At 43.8% G+C, this 22,332-nt stretch overlaps 1 protein-coding gene across 1 annotated transcript in view; it reads right to left on the bottom strand.

The window, feature by feature from the left end:
- The window catches only part of TTC14 (tetratricopeptide repeat domain 14), a 38,482-nt gene that overhangs the window by 10,185 nt on the left and 5,965 nt on the right, over positions 1 to 22,332 (bottom strand). The window contains exon 2 of the mRNA XM_009642974.2: positions 2,736 to 2,926. Within this exon, the coding sequence (XP_009641269.1) occupies positions 2,736 to 2,926 (191 nt within the window). The remainder of the gene's footprint in view (positions 1 to 2,735; positions 2,927 to 22,332) is intronic.

Genomic DNA, 22,332 nt, shown 5'->3' with positions numbered 1-22,332 from the left:
CGGCGGGAGGCCCCTTGTGCTCATCACCCCTGGAGCTAATGAGACCAGCTGGAATTAATCCCAGCCTGTTACAAATATCGCAGTTTTCAGTCCCCAAGAATAATTTGCCCCGGCGTTGCATTTAATAATTACTTCTAAGGGGGGAGAGGGGGGGGAGGAAAAGAAACCCCACTGCAAAGAGCATAATGTCACTTCGACCCTCAGTGCAGAACTGCAGAACGCCGAAGAATGTACAGCGTTGAGGAAAAAATAGCAGTCTGGCTGTCAGCAGATCCGTGACACGAGCTCCTCTAGGAAGCAGCGTGACGGAGAGGGCAGGGATGGGACCGAAGGCGCCGGTCTCAGAAGCTCAGTTCAAAGCTGCAGGGATATCGCTGGTATAGCAGACTTGGGGAAGACGCTAGAAGGGCAAATTTATATTTTATTTTCATTTCATGCCCCCTTTTTTAATATAACAACAGATAAAGGAGGCGTAACACTTACTGTGTACTGAACAGCCATCAGGATTTTGATTTAAAGTCTTCCTGATCCGTGTAAGACCAGGTGTGTACTTAGATTTCTGGTTACCATGGTGGAAAAAAAACCCCATGAACACTAGATGGAAATTTCTAGATGTTAAAACTGATTAGAGGCAGGTGGAAAGGTTAATGCACCTGCAAAGCCCCGGTGTGGAAAGGGAGCCGTTCCTGGATGAGTCACGCTGCAAGGGCAGCGTCCTGAGCGGTCTTGCACAACTGCAAGCAGTGGCAGTGTTATTTGAGGGGATGGTGTTTCGAGGAAGAGTTAATTTGTGTTGCTTAGCAAATACAAAGAGCTTGCAATAAAAAAGAAGTTGTTTGAAGCACAAACTGTGCTTGTGTAAGCATTTCTCCAGTCTGATCTGCAGATACACACGCTTGCAACGTGCAAGGAGACAACGTGAATAAATACTTAAAATGGGTTGTGGCTTCTGGACTCACCAGCAAAAAATCATGGCGAAAGCTGAACCACCTATAGTTACGGACTCTTCTTACAGATGTCTTCTTCTAGGAGTAGAAATCAATTGCATTTTAGGAAATTCAGTATATTAACACACGGAATGCAGATGAGTTGCCCCTGAACGTGAGGGTTAACTTCACATTCAAACTGATCCTTTCTTTAACTGGGCCCAACAAATTCTGATGTTACCTTAATGAAACAAACTACAATACTCCAAATAATTCCATCTTCAGAAATAGCTTTGCCAGAGCAGGGTATGCAAGCACGAACTTGTCATTTTCCTCCCTATTTTTCAGGCTGCAGTAATGAACTGGGAAGCAAAGCGAGGCTACAGCAGATTGTGCGTCGTTCCACCTCGCTCAGGGCACGCACCAGCCTTCGCCAGCCCCTGCTCTCATGGGATTCTGCCTGGATATCCACGGCGCTTTTAAAAATATCTGCGTGTTTTCAGTGGCGGATTATTACTTTTTTTTTTTTCTTTTCAATTTTTGCTTGTTTTACTTCAGTTACCCAATAGGAAATATTTTTGATAAAAGGATATAGCAGCCACCACCGTTCAGGCAGGGACAATGCTGAATGGAATGGTGTGGGATAAAGCCAGGGGTGTACACGCAGCGTAAGGGACCCCGGGCCTGAGCGGGGGGCACGCTCCCTGTGCTACGGCGGCATTAATCCTCTGTTCCGTTGACTTGGGAACTGCCTGGCTGAATCCTGCTTCATCCCACGTGCTAAATAACCAAAGAGGGTGGGCAGGAAGCGTCCCGATTCTGCAGGAGAAAGGGATACGAGCCAAGCCATCGCCCCTGCTCTGAAACCAGACGTGTCTGGATGAGTTTGATGTAAATTTTCTGACAGTTTAGGGCAATGCATGATGAAAGGCAGCTCCTCAAATCCATCGTCCACAATACAAAGCCTGTGCATTCACACCAAGCCAGCTTTGAACCCGGGGTCAAACTCACAGTGATAGAGCCCCTGAATGACCCCAAAACTGGTGGGCATGATAGAATTTCAAAGTGGGTATGTGAAATACTAAGCAGGTTTTCGTCAAACTCCAGTAAGCACAGTTTGAACGCAACAAGGTCAAGCTGCTTTTCAAACGTTCCCAAGAATCCAATATCTCTGCTAAAGCTTACCAGAAAATCACACAGAGGGAAGGATTTTGTGTCAAGGACTGCATTTTATCACTGACAAAAAGGTTAGATCCTCCAAGATCATGCTTGTCAAAGTATTATTTTTGGCAAAGTTTGGGCAGATTTGAGATAAATTTTAGCCTATTACAAATGGGAGTGAAATGCTCAACTAAACATGGTCTTTGGGCAAAGGAAGATGAAACTCATAGTACTAATGAGCATTGACGTGAAGAGCTATACTTCCAGCTGTGTTGTCAGATTTTTGGCAAATCCTGCCAAAAGCAGTCCTGCTGCCCAGACTTTCTGTTAATTTGTGAAGCAGCAAAGGGATTGTTCAAAGATGACACGATAGCCAAGATACTATTTTAGCTCAAGAGAGATGAAGGGAAGTTCAGCACAGAGTAATTGCGAGCCAGTTAGTAGCTCCACTTTGAGGAAAACTTCCTGTCTGCAGGCATAACCACCAAATACGACAGAGGAGGTGTGAAAACAACACCAACCTCGGGGTGGTGGAACAACCCAAGCCATGCCCATTCAAGCATTTCCCTTCTCAACAAGTTCATCGTTAAGTCCAACTTCGGCACAGCCTGTGTAAGCGAGCGCGGTATCGGTGACCTGTAGACTCACCTGGAGAGAGGCTGAGTGCTGCTTATGGTGGCACGGACCTTTGCGCTGATTATGGTGGCACAGACCTTCGCGCTGATTATGGTGGCACGGACCTTCGCGCTGCTCCGATTTCTGGAATAGTGGGTCGCATGTAATAAATATGCAAAGCTGGACTGTGGAAACTGCCCGGGCTCCAAATCAGCAATTGGACCCTGTTGGAATACAACAGAAATAATGGTTAAGAAATGTCACCTGAGGACCCGCTCTGGCTTCTGTGATCTCTGCCAGGCTGCAGGCAGTGCTGAGCCTGCCTACGGCGCTCGGGGTTACCGCTGCTGCACTTACTGCAGCGTTTTGTGCCTGCAGGTTGGTGACAAGTGTTTAAAGGTTTCAGGGGAGACTGGAAATGTTACTGAAGGAAACACCAGCATTGACTTTTTTTTACCTAAATACGAAAAACCAGGCTGCGGTGAATAAAGGTTTGCCTATTTGACAGGGACACCAGTCAGGCAGCTCTGCGGTAATCACGACACAGAGAGTATGTAAACACCCACCTGTACAGCTTGCAGCTTATCCAGAAATGCTGCCTGCAGAGCCCATTCCTGGGATGCATGAGGGACTCAGCAGGAGGTATGCCGAGCAGATGGGGGTTTGTGGGTTTTTAATGAATTTTCCAGCTTCTAACACTCCACAGACTGATAGTACCTACTGCTCTGTAGCAAGGGAGAGGCATCCTGGTTTCTGAGTTTGAGAGTAAGTCATTGCAGCTTACGGTCAGCAGCGCAACTTTCCCATCAGCAGAATAGATCATTACTTACAACCCAAAATTATATTTCCAGCATATAGCAAAATACAGTAAGAATACGTGATCCCAAGTCTGCAAGCACTATGAGGAGATGTTTAAGTGTGTCACTACTCTTAATTATTATCTCTTAACCATAGCAGAACAGTATTTATGTTTTCATGGTAAAATTCTTTCTCCAGCAATTGCCATCTCTCTAAATTGCCGTGTCACGTGTGTGACCTTTCCGGAGGTGTTTCAAAGAAGTCTCTGAAGTATTTTGAGAATCTAAACCAGTTGGAGTTCTATTCCTGGTAAAAAAAACCTACTTCTTTTTGTGTCTCCTGGTCAGTTGCTCTAACATTGCACTTGTGCAGCATGGGTAATGAATACTGGCTAAAGAGCAATTAACAAATATCAGAAGTTGTTTTCTTAATTGCCCACAAGGAACCAGGCATGTAACCATTGCCACAAACAAATTAACAGTCTCTTAGCTTCTGAAAAAGTTGTCACTATTTAAACTACATTAAAATTGAAAAGTTAAAATCTGTTCTAATTAACTCCTGAGGAGTTAAAGTTGGCAGCTTCACAATGGAGATAATCTCCATGTTTGCTCCCATTTAATGCATGAGCATACCTTTATTTAAAAAGAATAAAAAGTACCAAGAAATGAGTTTTGTCCTAAGCAGGTGAAACTCCCATTAAAGCTGAGAAGCTGAGTTGGTCTGATACGATTTCCAATTAATTTTTATCTCAGTAAGAATTGCCTGGAAATACAGTGATTAACAAAATTTTTGCAAATAGAAAGAGAAGTTACTTCCAGTATTATCTGGATGGTGTAGCCGCAGTAACTGAGAGCTGTCTTTAGCGACCCTCACGTGTTCATTAATCTCCTGACAGATGGGTTTGTTTTTCCAATCAACAACCAAAGGCAGAGGCCAACTGGAATAGTGAAATGCCAAACTGGTGTATGTGCATGGTATTTGTTTGTTTAAACATTTGGTGGGTTCCTCACAGTGTTAAATCCAGAAAGCTGGCCTGGTTTGCAAGTAAATTAACAAGCCCTGAAAAAAAAATAATAAAATTGTATCTGCTCTGAACTTCATAATCATCCTTAGTTTATAATGTATTATTAGAGGTTTCCAATTCATATCATAAAACTTTTAAAATCTGCAAGTACTGCCTGTTGCCTGGTGTTCCAGTTTGCCTTTTGGCTCCATGAACGAGTCACAAAGGCTGAGACAGAACCAACTGCCGGCGTTAATAATGGGAAGTTCCGTGCCTCTGATGGGTTTTGGATGAAGACTTCGAGGGCTCCTGCTGACTTCAGCAGGTTTCAGGTCAAGCATGAAAGTCAGAAATTAGTCATTAAACTTTCTGTGCTTGCAGTTCTGTCTGCAATTAGGAAGGCATTAATCACAACACATCCGCGCAATCAAGTGTCAAAGTCCAGACACGGTTTGGCAGGGGCTGTTGAAATGTCAGTACTGCACATCTGTTGGTTTCCTCCAGATTCCTCTCTTAGAAAGGCAGTTGAACTCAAATACATCGTCACAGGGAACAAAAGCTCTGAAACAAATGAAAATCTAAAGCAGAAATAACAAAAAAGAGGAGGTAGCTTGCAATGTGAAAAAATCATACTGCTGTGAAAGGAAGATGCGTGTGCGTGCGGGTAACAGTCACAGACTTGGAGTGGAAGTACGGGACCCGTGTCGAAAGTACAGCAAGGGCCAGAATTTCTCTCTTAAAAAACCCAACCAAACAACCTCCTATATAGTGTCCCAAATCAAAAGCAGAGACAAACTGAAATGAAAATTATGCATTCCATTCATCTGTCTTCTGTAGCGTGTTCTATGACACCGATACCAAATTCTGCTTCTAAAGGTATTGGCAGCTAAAGTCACAACACAATCTTTCCTTCAGTTGAGAAGTTGGAAGGAAGTGAAGTCGCACTTCCAGACATGCTGTGAGGCTTGGTTAATGCTGGGTAGTGTAGATGCAACCAAAAGTTCAAACAGAAGGTTCCTAGTCCAGGAGGAGGTTGGTCTTGAAAAGTAACACTGCAAGCCGACGAACTGCCTGGTCGGCTCCCGCCGCCAGAATTGCCTCTGAGAAATTTAAGTGACAGCTAGGGAAACAGATTATTGTCAGGCCCTTCAATGCAGTGTTCCATTATTTTTTATCTTTCACTTCTCTAACCTGGTTTTTAATCTCATAATGCAAATTTAGCGCTTTGCTTCTCTAAGATTGGAAAAGTCTGCCTTGCGTCAGGCATAATCACAGAGTCCATCTCAAAAATGCAAGGAACAGTTCTTCAAAATCAGTGAATTCAAATAACGTACGGCATCCAAACAGCATTTTGGCTCCTGCAATCCAGAAGAGGTTTGGGAGTTTCAAAATGTGAGAAGGGGCTTTCCCTGGACTGCAAGGGTCATTTTGGCATCGAGGGCCAAGATAAAAGGAAAAGTATGAAATGATTTACAGTATCAGGTGGTCAGAAACTATCTCAAGTCTGTGAAAAATAATTTCTTGCAAAGTGCTGTCAACACCCCCACCCCACCCCACCCGCCCCCCAATAATAGTGAAAGGAGGGTAGAGGACAGGGAAATTATAGGGAAAAAGCAGGTTAAGGTACGTAGTATCTTCGGTAGGGGCAGGTGGAGGTATCAAACTGTAACATGGGCTGTAAAGAGAAGTCTAATATATTGCAACTTCAGACTCTGAGCAGCATTAGGTTCCTGTTGGTACCTGAAATGGGCCATAATCCTCTGTATTCTGCTTCAGCAATTGCCTTGAACAGTCATTTGGTCTCTTTAAGAGCTGTGCTAGAAACCAGAAAGAGCAGGAGAAAGCGGCTGCTTGGCTAGTGTGATATACAGATCTTTTTTTCACAGGGAAAACATATTATTGCCTTCATGCTTTAAAATAATGATCATGGAGAAGAAAAATATATTGTAAAGTAAGCTAAGAGTACGACAGCTGTTCAGCATCACTGATACCAGAACAGAAATGCAGACACTTTTTTGAAATTTAGCTGGAAAAAAGGAAAGCCCTTACTAGCGAAAATCTGTAGACTCCTTAGGTAGAAAGATATACAACATAAATAGTTTACATTTTCAGTGGGGAGCATCCCTTGGTGCATCAAGCCGTCATGCAGCTTAGCAGCATGACACATCTTCGTGATTAAATGCCGTCTCCCTGGCAAAACCCAAAAACCAAACTATATGAATTTTTCAGCAGAGGAAGCCACTGTTGTCTTCTTTCGTGCAGTGGCTCTCACAGCTGAAAAGACACAGCAGCGGGATGGTAGAAACTAAAGTCTATCAGCAGGTGAGCTGTAGTTTGAATGTACCGCTTCACAGGGTAGCTCTGTCTGCCTTCAGTCTCATCTGTTTGGGCAAAATACACCGTCACTTAAAAATTTGACTTCAGTTGTTGGCTGTGCAACGTGCTGGACCTTGGAAAGCAATTATCATAGAAGTCCACGTATTTTATTGTGAACCCTCAAAGCAAGCAGAGTTAACTCAGTTCCTGAGATACACGGAATCAGTAAAGTGGCAGTTGGAGGGCAGCAGGGGCGACCCGTGCGTGGAAGGGAAGGTGAGCGGGGTGGTGAGCACGACAAGGAGGCCGCGGGGACCAGGGACCCCACCGGGACGCGGAGTGGCGAGTCGGGGTCAGGGCCGGGGCTGGGCACAGCCATTGGGGTCAGGCGCAGCCCGGTGATCGCCCAGTGGGTCTGGGGCCAGGGCCAGGTTTGGAGGTCAGAGCCTGGCACAGACACAGCTGCACTGCGACTGCAGAGTAACACGGGGAAGGCAATAGTAAACCCTCAGCTTAACAGTAACTCCCAAGGGAAAGGAGGGGCAGGCCCTCACTTCCAGTTTTCTTTACAGTAGTTTTGGTCAGCAAAGGAGCTGATCTTGAGCTCAGCCCACTAAACCCCTTAACTTGGCCAGCTAAACTCCAGGAGGGCACGTACTGAAGGCCCCGGCACAAGCTTGGGCTTTGCACTTTGACCAAAGCAAAAGCAGCCGTAGCATACGGTCTGGGTCCATTGCACCGTGCAGGTGCCTTGTACGTGACTCATCAGCCAGCCTGAAGAGCCGAATTAGCTGTATTTCTTGAGAATTTCGCACTTTCTTATGCCTCAGCTTGCTCACTATAACTGGTCCCTCCACTATGTTGCTATCTGAAAAGTTAGCTGGTACAAAAAGTATTATTTTTGGGGTGACTTAGTAGTGTTTCTCCACCTTTGTTTTCTCTATGCGGTTTGCACGAAGGGGTCACATTCAGCAGCTGACCATGAAAAATATTCTCCTTAGATCAAAGAAAGCCACTGGGAGTTCAGCGCAGGAGCCGCAGTCACGTGGGGGCTGATGAAATGCACGCACTGACACTTTGACAGGATAGCGATTATCCCATACTTAATAATAACGTGTTAATCATCTTAGAGTCATTATTTGCTCCCAGGCACACACTGTTCTCCCATATTGACATTAAAAAAAAAAACAAACCACGCACACCAGAGGACATTTCTACAGGACAAAGTGCACTTGAAAACTAAAAGGATTCTGTCAGTGGAAATGGTCTGTCCATCTGTCCTAGAACACAAGCCCAACAGAAAGGTGGTGTACGTTTGTGCTACTCCATGCTAGTCAGCCAAAATGATTTTGGATATAATTGCGTCGATTTTTACATACTTAATTTAATAATAATGTGAATGTAAAGGTATAACTCAGTCTTGGCATCATACGAACACACTGTGGTAGCATCAGCAAAAACTTCCCCCACACCAGTATCTTACTGGCGTGCAAAGGTTCCTGTGGGAAATCTGTCTTGGATTCATCTTCAGGTTGCATTCATCAAGTTTTTAAGACTTCCAAGAAACAGATTATTTCCCAGTTGCTTTCTATCATTTTTTTCGTAACTCATCCAGAGCACACCCAAAGCACGGTCGGGAGGTTTCATTACCCATGGGAGTTACTTCTTTGTCTGGGTTATTAGTGACCGCATTTTCCCAAGAGCTACCAGTGATCTTTATTGTACAATTAGTCACCGTGTTGTAACCCAGCATCTGCCCACTTATCAAACTGGATCTTGATGTTACTCTTGACTCACCATTAGCTTTCGGAAATACACAACTGCTTGGCTTACATTAAAAGGTATCATATCAATTGAATCGTATTCCAGGAATGGAGACAATTGCAGTTTTGGTGTTTATATGCACAGATATTTTAACGAAAATTAGTACGATTCACTGCACAGATCATAATCTTGTATTTCATACTCAAAATTATTTCAATCAGTTTCCAGTAATATGGTAGGTACTGCAGCAAGTGCTGCCCCCAGCAATAGCTCACGCCAGCTTGCAGCCCTAGACATTGCTATAACATGCTACGCAACCACGGTATCGGCTGCCCTCGATGGTGAACTGAAATCGTCGAGAACTTCCTGCAAGTGCCTAATAACAAAATTTGTCTCAGCAGTCACAGAATTACTTCTGTTTAATGTGTACATACAAAAGAAGCCTGAAAGTCTGTTTCAGGGAGTTATTCTTAGATCTGTTGTCTGTTGAGAAAAAATTTTCCTTTTGCATTCCAGCCAGAGCAAATGAGATGCCATCGAGCTTTTGGAAGCAGAGCCCATAGCCACCTGCATCTTTCTGGCCTTAGTCTAAGTCCTGTTTTGAATTTAGACAAGTAAGACATCATGTAGCAAAATCCCACTGTTCAGGGCTTACAGCACCTGTGAAAAACATACGGTTATTGCTATTTAGCTAGAGCTCAGACTCTCTTCTGTCTCCTGTGTTTCCTCAAGCGTGTCCTCACAAAAGGTCACAGAATAGCAGAAAGTCCTCTCTTTTTGTGACCCTTGTATAATCCTATTAATTTACCCTCTGTTCAACCCAGTTAATTTCAATTTACCCTTTTATGATTTTTTTCCTCAAAGTTAATAAACCCATGCTAACCACTTTAGTTCCAGCTACTATTTGTTTGTGCCAAACCACAGGGGAGAAAAATGACCGGTGATCTCCTGCGCTGTGCCTCTAAGCGGTGCCGCACAGAAAGCCCAGCCCAGGGCATGGCAAGTGCTGATGGGGTACACGGAGCTGGGGGCGATGGGATGATGCTGGTGGGCTGTGGAGCTGGACTGGGTATCTGACCATACCTCTGGTTGATGGTGTCACCCCATCCCCTCAGGAACACCTGCCTTCATTTACGGCTTGATAGGGGATTCAGCTTCAGTTTGATGAGGTGTTTGGGCTGTAACACAATTCAACCTACACATCAATATACAGCCTGATCTACGATATGTCTTCCAGCTGTGTTACACCTTTTACACAAAAATCCTGTGGGCAGCATTCCATGGCAATAGGCACACCATGGGGAGAACCCAGCACTACTGCTGACCACCGCTAGGACATTCAGACACTGCACACACCTCTGAGGTCCTGACAGCAATGTACCTGCTTTGGTCTAGTGCCAAATCTGAGTTAACACCACCAGCTTCACCAGCAGGCTTATTAGTTCAGGAAAATTGCATTGAAGAAGTTACCCTGCTATCAATTCCACCGTGTGGTATAGATGTACCCTTCGTGATGCCTGAGCATGGGAAGTTCTCGCTTGGCTGGCACCCTCTTCTGCTGTTGCACTTCTTTCAGTCAGATCACAGAATCACAGAATCGTTCAGGTTGGAAAAGCCCTTTAAGCTCCCCCAGCCCAACCATTCCCCTACCCCTGCCATCCCACCCCCAAACCCTGGCCCTCAGCACCGCCTCTGCCCGGCTGTTAAATCCCCCCAGGGGTGGGGACTCGACCCCTTCCCTGGGCAGCCCCTTCCAGTGCCTGACAGCCCTTTCAGGGAAGGAATTTTTCCTAATATCCAATCTCAGATGTAACAAGAGAACCTACAGAGTGCACCACATACAAGCAAAAGAAATCAGGAGAGATCAGGATATATGACAATGTAATCTGTAAGCCCCTGAGCCCAGCACACATTTAAGGGATATGTTGAACAGGCCCATATTGGCAAGGAACGGTGCCTGCGTTCTCGTGTGACCGTCCCCTGAACGTATTTTGCAGTGTTCTGCAGAGCATGCTGAAACCTCCATGAATTCTGAAAGCTACGTCACTCCCCGCAAGTTTTCTGATCATAGTGATATAGGAAGGTCAGAACTGCACTATAGCAAACAGTACTGAAGTCACGACACAGGGCAACCATGCATTTAGCCCAAATGCATCAGTCCACAATTATATTTTTCAAAACATTTACAGGAAACTGTAAATGTACCTAATGACATATGATTTGGCGCTCCTTTCTGTATAACCTGCATGTTCTCCCTGACGTCCAGCTTCAGTGGATATCTGTATCACCTATAACTTTTTCAGCCAGTGGTTATTTCAGCTCGCCTCTGAATTTAAGGCCTGTGGCTTAGAGACAAAGAAAAACATTTGAGAAAAGACAATCTCGGAAGGATGGTATCAGATGGCAAAGTGGGGTTGAAATTTGGCACACGGTGGCCTCCATGTAACCCCGATTTCAGCCAAGGCAAACATTTTTCCAAGAAAAACAAATACGTAACTATAGCTCCTGTACCAGTATTATTTTAATTAGATTTGTAGCAAAGGGAAAGCACAATATATAATTGCTGCCTGACTCAAAAATAGCTTTAACTACAAATAGCCAGAAACAGGTTAGAGCAGGGCATAGTGCCTGGAGATTGTACCAGGCAGCAGATCAAACGGCAGAACTCTTGACAGACTCGGCAGCGTTCCTCAGCCTGCTGTTTCCCGGAACAGCGAATTCGGGAGCCATTTGAGTCACTGGCCAGTTCATCTTTACAAACCATTAATGGCACTTCTGACCTTTCAAATGCCACAATGGAAACAGCTATCATTAAAAAAAAAAAAAAAGAAAATCCAACCCAGAACTTCCCTGTTTCTCAAAGAAGAGTTTCCTTGAACTTTTTGGAAAGGTTTTTGGAACGTGCATTTCCAGTGATTGGCCTATGTCTGACATAAGTTTGGGTGGAAAAAATCTATACAAAAGCCCTTCAAATGTTGTCTTCCAGTTATTCTTCCACTGAATAAATATTTTTATCATGATTAAGCAGCAAATGCAAAGTGCCATTTCCTGAGTGCTTGCTGAGGGCTTTTAAATTTTCTTTTATTGGGAAAATTAGACCAGCAGTTGTAATTTCCCACAGTTCTCCAGGGAACTAATGCATTTTACTCCAGAGAGAAGCCTGAGGACCTAAAGCTCTACAGACGTGTATTTTTTAAACAATTTTACTCACTGATTTTGTGCTTTAAGGAGTCCAGACTTCAGAGCAGCCTTTTGTGTGCCTCAGCAATGGAGACACCAGCCAGTGACATTTATAGATCTACTATTAATTGCACAGGCTTCTATGCCTGGGCTCTAATGCATCGTGCTTGGAATCCTGTATCTAACAAGGCCCAAACTAAAACATGCCAAAGATGATGATGATGAGAAATCATCGTATAGGGATAAAGAGCCAGACGCTGTCCTGGCTGCCGGCTCTCCAAGGCTCTGCCGATGGATCAGCGAAGCCTAAGGCTGCCAAAGGGGCCCTGCCACCCCACTGCTGCTGTTCTTCTTCCGTCCAGTGTCACCAGGGCACGGTTTAGCTCCAGAACAGCCTTGTTAATGCTGGCTCCCCAGCCGTGAAAAGCAGGCAAAGATGCGAATGACAAGAGCTCGCGCCCTCAACAGGGTGCTCATGAGCAAACCCTCAACAGGAGCCCAGCTCCTCAGACGTGATTACAGTCAGAAATTCCCTCTCCACTGACTGTGAAGAGGGACAGAGTAAACCTTACCCGACTCAGGGCTAGAATTTGACTGGCATTATTGCCTGCTGGAGACACAGAATATAATTATTATATAATAATAATTTTTAATCTGGTTTTTTGGATACTCTGCACCTTTAAAAATATTAAAAATATTGTCAATGCTCTGCATGATTAAAAACGGGCTTCTAAGAATATTGTGGGATGCTTCTCAGTGCAGCACAACCTCTGACCTGTGCACCGAGCAATAATTTACAGTTAAGGGAAGTGAGAGCTCTGAACTTCTCAGCAAGACTTTGTATACAATAAATACCCAAAGAAACGTATACATTCATATGGAAAAGAATTATATAAGAAAAAAATTAATCTCGTATATCCACAAACCGCCCTGTTTCATTTAAGGCTCTTCTTATCACTTTGAATTAAACCCAAACTGTTCTGATTATCAAGATGGAGGCACTGCACAAACCAAATTCTTACAAAACTAGCGCTGTTCTGATACAGCACTTGCAATCAGTGGGTCTGAAAGTGCTAGACAGAAACACGATTATCCTCAATTTCTAGATGGGGAAACTGAGGTACACAGAGGTGAAGCCACTTGCCCAAAATCCTCCCGTGGGTCAGAAATCTTGGTGAAAAGAGCAGATTTCAAAGCCTTTGCAACAGCTTGATGTGTTGAAGAGTTCCAAAGAGAAATGACCGATATTCATGTCCATTCGTAACCTGAAAATCAAATTGAGGTTCCTGAAGTACCCAAATACTCAAAATGAGCATGGAAACTGCCATGGAAAGTGATCATCCTTAACTAGGTAGAGGAACACAATGTGCTAAGTATGTTATATAAAATTAGTAAATATTAGTGTTTGCCTTGAAGAGGTAAAATTATAGTCCTTTTTGTTATAAAAAGTCCTTTCTTGCATCTTAAGAGTGTCACAATTTTGGCTCCCTTGCTATTAATTACATAGCTATTTCTTAGAGTTTTCAAGTAACAGCCGCCTCAGAGATCAAAGCCGATCAAAATATCAGGGGGTGCAGGGAAGGAGTTGTATTCTCTTCTGTACATTCCTGTGGTTTTGATCAAGGTAGCAGAGAATCACATTAAGCAGAGGCTGAATTTTGTGGGATGCAGCTATATTCAGCTGACAAATAGAAAAATTTAGTTTATTGGATGCATGTCTGTGTTTATCCTTCTTCTGTCTCTCATCTCATGTTTTTTCCTACAAAGTGTTCATTCTACATGTGCAAACTGTATGGGTTCAGGGGTGCTCAAGAACAGAACCCAGCCCATAAACCGATGGGGGTCACAACTGCTTTCCCTTCCCCTCCCGCACTGCGTTCTCAGTTGCCAGACCCCGTAACCACCAAAGCACAGCCGTAACAGCGCAACGAGGAGAGCATCAAGGGTCCTTCACAAATATTGGAGAGGAACTGTTAACGTAGATGTGAGCAGCAGTACCTCTGCATCAACCCACAGTCTGAGGGCAGAACGTGGTGCTCAGCCACGGCTCGTGTGGCTCAGGAAAGGCACCAGAAGGCCATTGCCGCGTATGTTTGAAAAACACAGCCTTTATACGACTACTCAGACCCTGCTAAACAGACCAGGGGCTGCCAAGCAGCTAAAATAGCCTTTTTATTGTTATATTATTGTATTATTCTCCTGTCTGTGTTATTAATAGCCTGTATTATTCTCCAGTGCCAAATGTTTGCAAATAGATCCTTCAACAGAAGCAAGGAAATCTATAGGTACCTTTACATTTTTTGGCGCACATCGGACAATTATGTGAGACAGTAGCGTTCATATAAGGCAAACCAGATTCCCTACCAGTGTACTTACATCAGTGCAAAAGATTTCACGTACCCTGTTATTTTAGTGAGAAAAGTCGCTTGTTGCCACCTAGATTAAAATGTTGCTAACAATTTCACATAAAATGAAAAAAAAACCCAAACCACTGAAACTGAACTAAAAGAAACCTAAGTTTATCTGCACTAGTTTAACCATATTAGATTAAATTCATATTTTAAATTATACCAGTGCAATTCTGCGGTAAAAATAAGGCTGTGAATAAGTATGTTCATCAAACCATGGAAAAATGATGGGAATACCGACGAAATGAAACAGGTGGTCAAGGGCAAAGTATATGCATCCATCAGGCTTCATAAAAACTGTAATCTACTCCTAAAGTTAAATAAAACACACGCATGGCCAAGGTGCCTGACATTTTTGTAAAGACCAAAAGTCTGAAGACTCCAGTGTTAGAAAAATAGAGAAAAGCTCAATTTTGTGCTATTAGACCAAAGCAATAATTCTTGCAGAAAATCCTTTTTTTAATTTTGGGGAAAAAAAATCCCATTTCATAACGAAAACAGAAATTTCAACATTTCTTGTGACGACTAACTGGATTTTTAAAATTATTATTATTTTAGAAAAACAGGGGGAAATTCCTGTAAACCTTTTATTAACTGAGAAGCAGCTGCCTGGCCCATCTCTATGAGACACCAGGCCAGCAGTTAGAATCAGCCCCAAGGGGAAGGAATTGTTCCCCATGGCCAACCTCACCCTGCCCTGGCACAACTTGAGGCCATTTCCCCTCGTCCCATCGCCCCTTCCCTGGGAGCAGAGCCCGACCCCCCCGGCTCCCCCCTCCTCTCAGGCACTTGTAGGGAGCGATGAGGGCTCCCCTCAGCCTCCTCTGCTCCAGGCTGAACCCCCCCAGCTCCCCCAGCCGCTCCCCAGCAGCCTGGGGCTCCAGACCCCTACCCAGCTCCGCTGCCCTTCTCTGGACACGCTCCAGCCCCTCCATGTCTTCTTCAGAGTCAGACCAACTCAGTTTGCTCCCAAGAACACAGAATGGGAGATGGGGGGGATCATGTGGGATGTGCATCACAGCGTGTGGCACAGGATAAGTCCCACCTGCTTGGGACTACATGGCAGAGGCACACGCAATGCGTTGGGATGCAGTGATGATGTGGAGATAGAGTTCTGCCACCATGCTGCAAAGACCTAAGTTGTTTTTTAGCAGTGGCTTGAAAAGGGGAGGCATGGATAACTCTGTATGCTGGCATGCAGAGCGGTTAGTTGTTCTGTGCCTACAATTCAGGGAAAAAAAACCAGCTAGGCAAAGGGTAAGCTCTGGCCTGGGCAATGCAGGGCGTGAGATCCAAGAGCTGCGCTGGGGCAGGGTGCCCAAGACCTGGCAGATTCCCCTCCCTTGCCTGGTTTCTGGGGAGGGCGCTGCCACAGTCCATGGTCCAGCCAAACATTTACGTTTTGACATTATCAGCATTTTCCAAAGGAAACATATTCCTCCAGAAAACTTCCACTGAGCTCTTATTACATTCCCATATTGAAATGCCAGCACAGGCAAACTGTTTTTCTAATTTCATTTTATCTCTGCACCTAAATTCTCCCTTTTCCATTTGGGATCTCCTCCCCTTCCTCTCCTGAACTCGGCTGTGACAGTCGTTACACAACACTGCAGTGCTCTTTCGCCCTCTCCAAGGCTTTTGTTAAGTGGGAGATTATTACTCATCTATAGTCAGATAGCTACTCTCTTATAAAGGGCCTAATTCTGCTTTTACAATCCCCTTAATTGTGCGACACTGCATAGAAAATACATAAGTGGTGAACAAATGGGGAGAAAGAGAAGGTCAAGCCCAAACTGATGAGGTTCTCTAGAATAAAAAAGAGTTATATAAATAGAAGATTATGTTTTCTCATTAGCAAGAAAGTTTTTTTCATTTTCTTTCTGAGGCCTTGAATCCGCTGCTCAAGTCACTGTGAACTTTTGTTTCCAGGGTCTAGCTTTGGTGTTTCTCAAAAAATTTAATGAACAGCTCAGCTTGCAGCTGGCTTGCAGGCAGATGGGGAGTGCTGGGATTGATGTTAGTGGGCAAGGGGCAAAAACATTTCTCAGGCTGAAGAGCTCTATAAAGATGAGCACTTCTGTCTTAATGCCTAGGGGCCAAATTCTACGCACAGATTCCTCAGCATAAATCAAAAGCACCATTATCACAGTCAGCGGTATCAGAAAGGTAAAATCCTAATAAGCGAGAGGAAAACAAAGCCTCAGGGGGGTTTAAGAAAGTGGATTAGTTTAGGTAATTTTGAGTAACTATTCTCAAGAAAACACTTGGGGATGGTTAAGTTTAATTAGGCTGCAGCTCGTCCTAGCTGCGAGTGGTTTGTTTCTGCCACAAACCTCTTTTCTTCCCCTCTCGCGTGTGCCAGGAGTCGCACGGATAAACCTGTCTATAAAAGAGGTGCGAGTGCAATCACCCTTGCTGCTTTTGAATTGAGCGGAGCTAAATCTTACTGCAAGGGGCAGGGTTGGGTGGGAACAGGTACCTGGGTGTGTGAGCTGGTCTGGAGAACACTCGGTCTGCCTCGGGCAGCGCTGGCAGCGTGAGAAGAGCTGGGGTCGTGACTACTCCATTCGCCCGACCGTTATTGTGCTATATTCTTTACATCTCCCTACTGGGACCGTTATGGAAATGCCGTATTTACCTGCTGGAACCTTCACAGCTATTATCTGTCTGGAGTCAACTCAACTACGGGAAGAAAACTGCAGCAAGTGTACAAAGCTTAGGAAGAGGTTTCAGGTTGCTGGGAGATTTTTTTCAATTATTTTTCATTTATTTGGGTTAAATTTTAACCAGGCAGAAAAATGTGAGTCTAATGGCAGTCAGCGTTAATTATATTTTGCATTTTCTTTATTCACCCACAAATTTTTTAATGTGGTGTCCTTGACATGTTGCATTTGTGACAACATCCTGGTGGAATGACTCAATTTCATACATAATTTATTGAAAATTGTTTAAACTGTACATTCCTTGAGTCATTTTCATGTATAATTGAGCTTAACTTGCATTTGGCTTATTCTGAATTAGGAAATTGTGTACTGGATCAGGTCAGATTTATACATGCTTAGCATCTTGAAAAAAGCCAATTCTAGGCCCTTACTAATGTTTAAAATATCCTTGTATCTTATCAAAATGAAATTGAATTGCTGTGATTTTAAAACCTAAACTTGGGGTTTGAATATATGACGATTGGGATTTTTTTACTTTCTGAGAATTTTCTCACTTTCTCTTGAATTATGAAGTTCTCCCCAAGATCTTTCTGACCATACTGTCTGGTTTTAAAGGATTTGTGCTAGTTTTAAAGAAACATCAGAAAACCAGTAAACTTCTAGTAAGACAAACAAAATATATACCAGGCCTAACTGTAGCCCTAATGCTATGGGGCATTCTGCAGCATTTGTGGATCCTCAGAGGCGCTACAGTGCAGAACGCTGCACGCATACGGATAGCACCTTCTCGTGTGCCCTCGCACGGGCAGCTGGTCTTGCACAAAATGGGACAAAGAGAAGAAAAATGGGTGCACAGAGGGTGCTAATTTGGGAAGATGTGAATTTGCCTTCCCAGTCTTATCACACAAACTCTCACAGTAGTCACTGAAGTATGCAAAAATAGGAGTTTGCAGCCCTAACTATAGCGCTGTAACACAACTAGAAACTCGTAGCATCTCTCCTATTAGAAAGATTTGTGGTTTAGGAAGCAGATAATTTGGCACAGCACATTTCATCCACTTTCAATAAGTTGGCAGAATATTTCAAAGCACAGCGGAGCTCAGCAATACAGTTCCATCACTTTAATTATAACTCATCTCGGGTTTTATCACCTCAGATCCTTTTGGCCTAATTTGATTCCCATTGACATGCTAACAGGAAGCAGGGACGATGGGGAAAGAGGAACAAGAAGAGAAGGAACTCTACAAGATGTCAATATTCACATCAGCAAACAATTCCAAAAGTGGTGCTAGTGTACGGCGTGACCTTGTACCACCAAAGCGTAAATACAAGGGAACATAAGAACATCAGTAACAGAGGCAGCGCTTGGGAATGTCACCATGTTTACACCACTGTCAGCATTTCTATGGGACACCATTTCCTTTCTTTTTTTCATGATAACTGGATCTTAAACACTTCCTCAGTTCTGCAACTTGGAATTTCAGTGCGAGCCCAGCAGAAGCTTCTCTTAGAAAAAAATCTGGACAGTCAAATCTGTTCTGAATATTAAATAAAGCATGGTTATTCCAACCCTTTAAAGCAGTCTTGTTCTGCTAAGCCATCATGGCACCTTCTTGTTCAACAGGGCTGCTGTCTGAGGTGGCTGCTCACTTAAATGCTAGAAGTAAACTTTTGCTCTACCATGCTCCTGGAGTTGACACATCCAAGAGGATGAAAATTTGTTTCTGTTACTGCTTTGTACAACAGCAGAATTACTACATTTTCCCGTAGGGTCTCCCTTGAAGGCTCCGGGGTTGCATAGGCCTACAAGTCTAAAGAGCCTTCAGAAGTTTTGTTCCTGGCAATAACACAGGAAAACATATTTGACTTTTTTTCCTGTTCTGTCACTTCGTAGAAGATATTTTAAAATGTAAAGTGGGTGTATTTGATATAGCAATCAGTAAGACTAAGCAAAAAAAGCACCAACAATATTTATTTAGAGCAGAATTATTCTTCAAAGGTTTTTTGTTCTGCATCACTGTAACTGTAAAAACCGTTTAACTGTAAATATTAGTGTTAAAATGTTTATATTCTGGGATTGCAGATTTCTCTGCAATGTGGCTTAATTTTTTTCAGATTAGAAGTTCAAAATTCCTGAAAAAGTATGTATCAGATGATGACAGTGGATTTGCAGAATTTGCAAGACTTCAGGATGCTGAGAAAAGAGCATTTTTGAAATCTGGCTATCGATGTCACATAAGATCTGAGATTTTGAAAACTAGGCCCTGAAGTTTTTGTTTCAGCTTTACAAAGCATTTATGTGTCTAAAGATGAAGAGGAACAGCTTAGGGAGATTTCTCAAAGCACCTAAGCATCGGCTGTTAGTCAATGAAAATCAAGCATCTAGACCAGTCAGATGCTTCTGTAAATCACACTGGATGTCCAGCTGCATATTTAAAAATAGAAAACATTTATAAATCGATTCCTTTGAAGCTACGACCTCTCATAAACCCTATCAGCTGTCTGGCATCTCGGTAGCCAGGGATGGATTGCTCTCAGCCTGGCTCCTAGTTTTAAAGATGCCCCTTGCCTGTATGATGGACCAATGAAACACAGATGGATGAACCAGAGCTGGAGCATCTGCTGGGATGCCACTGGTTACTAAATTTCTATACCTTTTTTATTGATTTTCCCCCCAGGACAACTTATATGTTGTTTACCATCACATTCTGGAAAACATATGAAAATGTGTTTCTCCTAAGGGATAGGACATGAGCTACAATAACCTTCATATGTCACTGAAATATGGTAGAGGTATTTTGAGATGCTTTCTCCGCTGAGGTTTTATATTCACGTAAAGTCAGGCAAAAATGACAGTGATTTGCGATTAATTTCCCCATAATATAGAAAGACTTTTTTCCTGTTTCATCTTACTCATGTGTTGTCTAATATAGACTTGCTAGGAATGTACAGGGAGATGGCACATGTTTTGCTTGGAACAGATGCAAACTTGGATCTAAAATGAGAAGTGTGTTTGGTAAGTTGTTACTGATGACATATGGGCATGACAAATTCGGGACAGATTGTCATTTAACACCACCAAGAACCTTACCCTCCAAATGAGGCAGAGCAGGACCCTAACCGATTACATCATTGCCCGTGCTCATGTCTCTGGGCCTGGGGGGCATTGTTCCAGCTCCCTTGGCACTGTGACAAATACACAAGATCACGTATGTCATTTAAGAGAGTGACTTTGCTGACCTCCATACTGCTGCCAGCGCCCTTGCTCTTGTGATGCTATGTATTTCTTTATGCTCAATTGCATCTACGTGTGTACAGCACGGAGCATGCACACAGAGCCGGCGGCGAGGAAGAGGAGAGCACAAGATCCTCAGGCCTCTGTGACACTGAGGCTGACACGAGTGATTCTGACACGGAACACCCTGATGCTGACATCTGATTCCCCAGCATTTCATTTCCAGTTCTATGTGGTGTAAAGCAAGTGAGAGCCGCTCTGCCTTGGCACTGCCGAATGATGAAAGGAAGCCTCAGACAGGCAGCGTTATGCTCATTCTTATCGGCAGCTCAGAAATGCTGATTAGAAGAAAGCTTTTAGGCTTTAGCTGCAAATCTGAAACTTTTTGCTTGACAGACAGTCACCTATAGGTGACTATGGATTAGGGATGGGAGAGGTGGCTGCTTTCCATGTAGCTGCTTTCTGGCTTGTAACCAGTTCCTTGTTACCTTACCAGCCCAAGCAAATTTGCAGAAAGAACTGTGCTGACCTTTACTCCAGGGTGACATGAGGAGGAGCTGCCAAAAGAAAGGGGAGAAAAAGAGATCAGTAATAAGTCACTCGCTGTTCTGCTGCTCAGACAAAGCAGCTTAGAGAGAGATGAGCAAAGAGCTGGGTGAGTTGTCCAGCTGCCAGAAAAGGAGTCGGAGCAGCCATCCGGGTGCCTGAGCGTGCACAGGATACCTGGCTCCATGCAACTGCATGTTTTGCTTGCCCGTGAGACCAGTCCTAAGTGATGTTCTCAATTTCCATATTAATTCAAGGACTGCAGCCAAAGGTAAAAACCCAAAGTCTCCAGGGAATGGAAACAAATCGCTTTGACTTCTGAAGGAAATCAGTATTAGGCGGTGCATTGATTAGAGTGTGGAAACCCATGGATCAGTTCCAGATTCTGTGTGAAGAGATCCCTTAGGAATTCTTAGAATAGGTCTTCATTATATTCAGCTTAGAAACACTTCAAGCAGGAGACAAAGTTAAGCTGGACAATTCTGCAAGTAGCTTGCCTTTTGGCTTAGAAACCAAAGTATATTTTAGTGTAATTTAAAGCAGTCTGCTAAACCTGTGAACTCTGCCAGCAAACACACTGCGCTGCCTACACAACCTCCTACCTGGGAAAATAATGAGCGACAGAACAAACCTCAAAAGTTAAAAAGTTCCCTTTCCCAAAGGAAGATGGCAAGGCACTTGGATACTAGGTGATAGGGGAATGGACATAAAATGAGATACGAGACGACCATCTTCAATTACATTCCAGCTTACAAAGCTGAGTCCTGGAAGACCACTCTGTGGCCTCGTGAAATAATGTGAAATTAGAAGCAAATTCACAGATGAGTTACAGGAATATGAACTTCAAAGAGCCAGAAGACACTGTATTGGTTTAACCACTCTTAGGCAGTAAAAGGACGTTCTCTCCTGGTTCCAGCTCTGCCAAGGGTAATAAGCTGCCACCCCCAAGCTAATCCTCGCCGCAAATCACCACAGTTCCTGTGGCAGAAATTACGCTGCCTCAGATCTGCCGATGCCCAGGCTGCTCATGTGGCTTTTCCTTGACCTGTACCAGCCTAAACAAGGCACATTAATTGAAATGGTTCAACAGTACACTGTTTCACTAATCCATCTAATCTTGAATAAAATGGGTTAGGGAGCACATGCCCCAGCAGTCCCACTGCAGGCCTGGGGGGGCTGTTACCCCCAGCACAGGGGTGGCAACTGGGTGCTGGGGGCTGGTGAGCTTCTGACAGCTCGACAGAACTGTTTGCCAAGTCTCACCCTTCTGCAGCCACCTCTTGGCTCTTTTGTCTTTCCGTTTCATTGAAACCTTAATGCCCTGGGCAGTCAGGAAAGTTAAGCCTAATGGTGGAGAAACAAAACCAGAAAAAAGCAAAAAAATTAAAGATTGTAATAAAATCTTGCTTTGTCCAGTCCCACGCTCAAGGGTGGCGGCTGCTCCCATTTAATTAAAAATCAACACCAAAGTGCCCCTTTTACAAAGATAGTGGTGGTTTCAGAAATCAGTGAACAAACTAAATTTTCAAGAACTTCCCAAATCTTTAAAGAGCCAGTAAAATCCGTATCATCATCATGACACACGGTTTCATAATTAAGCACTTATTAAATCCTAAAAGCACAGATCCACACTCTCAAAGTCAAAAAGCATACAGAGATCCACGCCACACTCCATTTACACAAAAGCCTGGTTAAAAAAGGAGCAAGTCACCATCTG

This window comes from Egretta garzetta, unplaced genomic scaffold (assembly GCF_000687185.1).
Source record: "Egretta garzetta isolate BGI_Z169 unplaced genomic scaffold, ASM68718v1 scaffold637, whole genome shotgun sequence".
Classification (NCBI taxonomy): Eukaryota; Metazoa; Chordata; class Aves; order Pelecaniformes; family Ardeidae; genus Egretta; species Egretta garzetta.
This window is presented reverse-complemented; position numbering and strand designations above follow the sequence as displayed.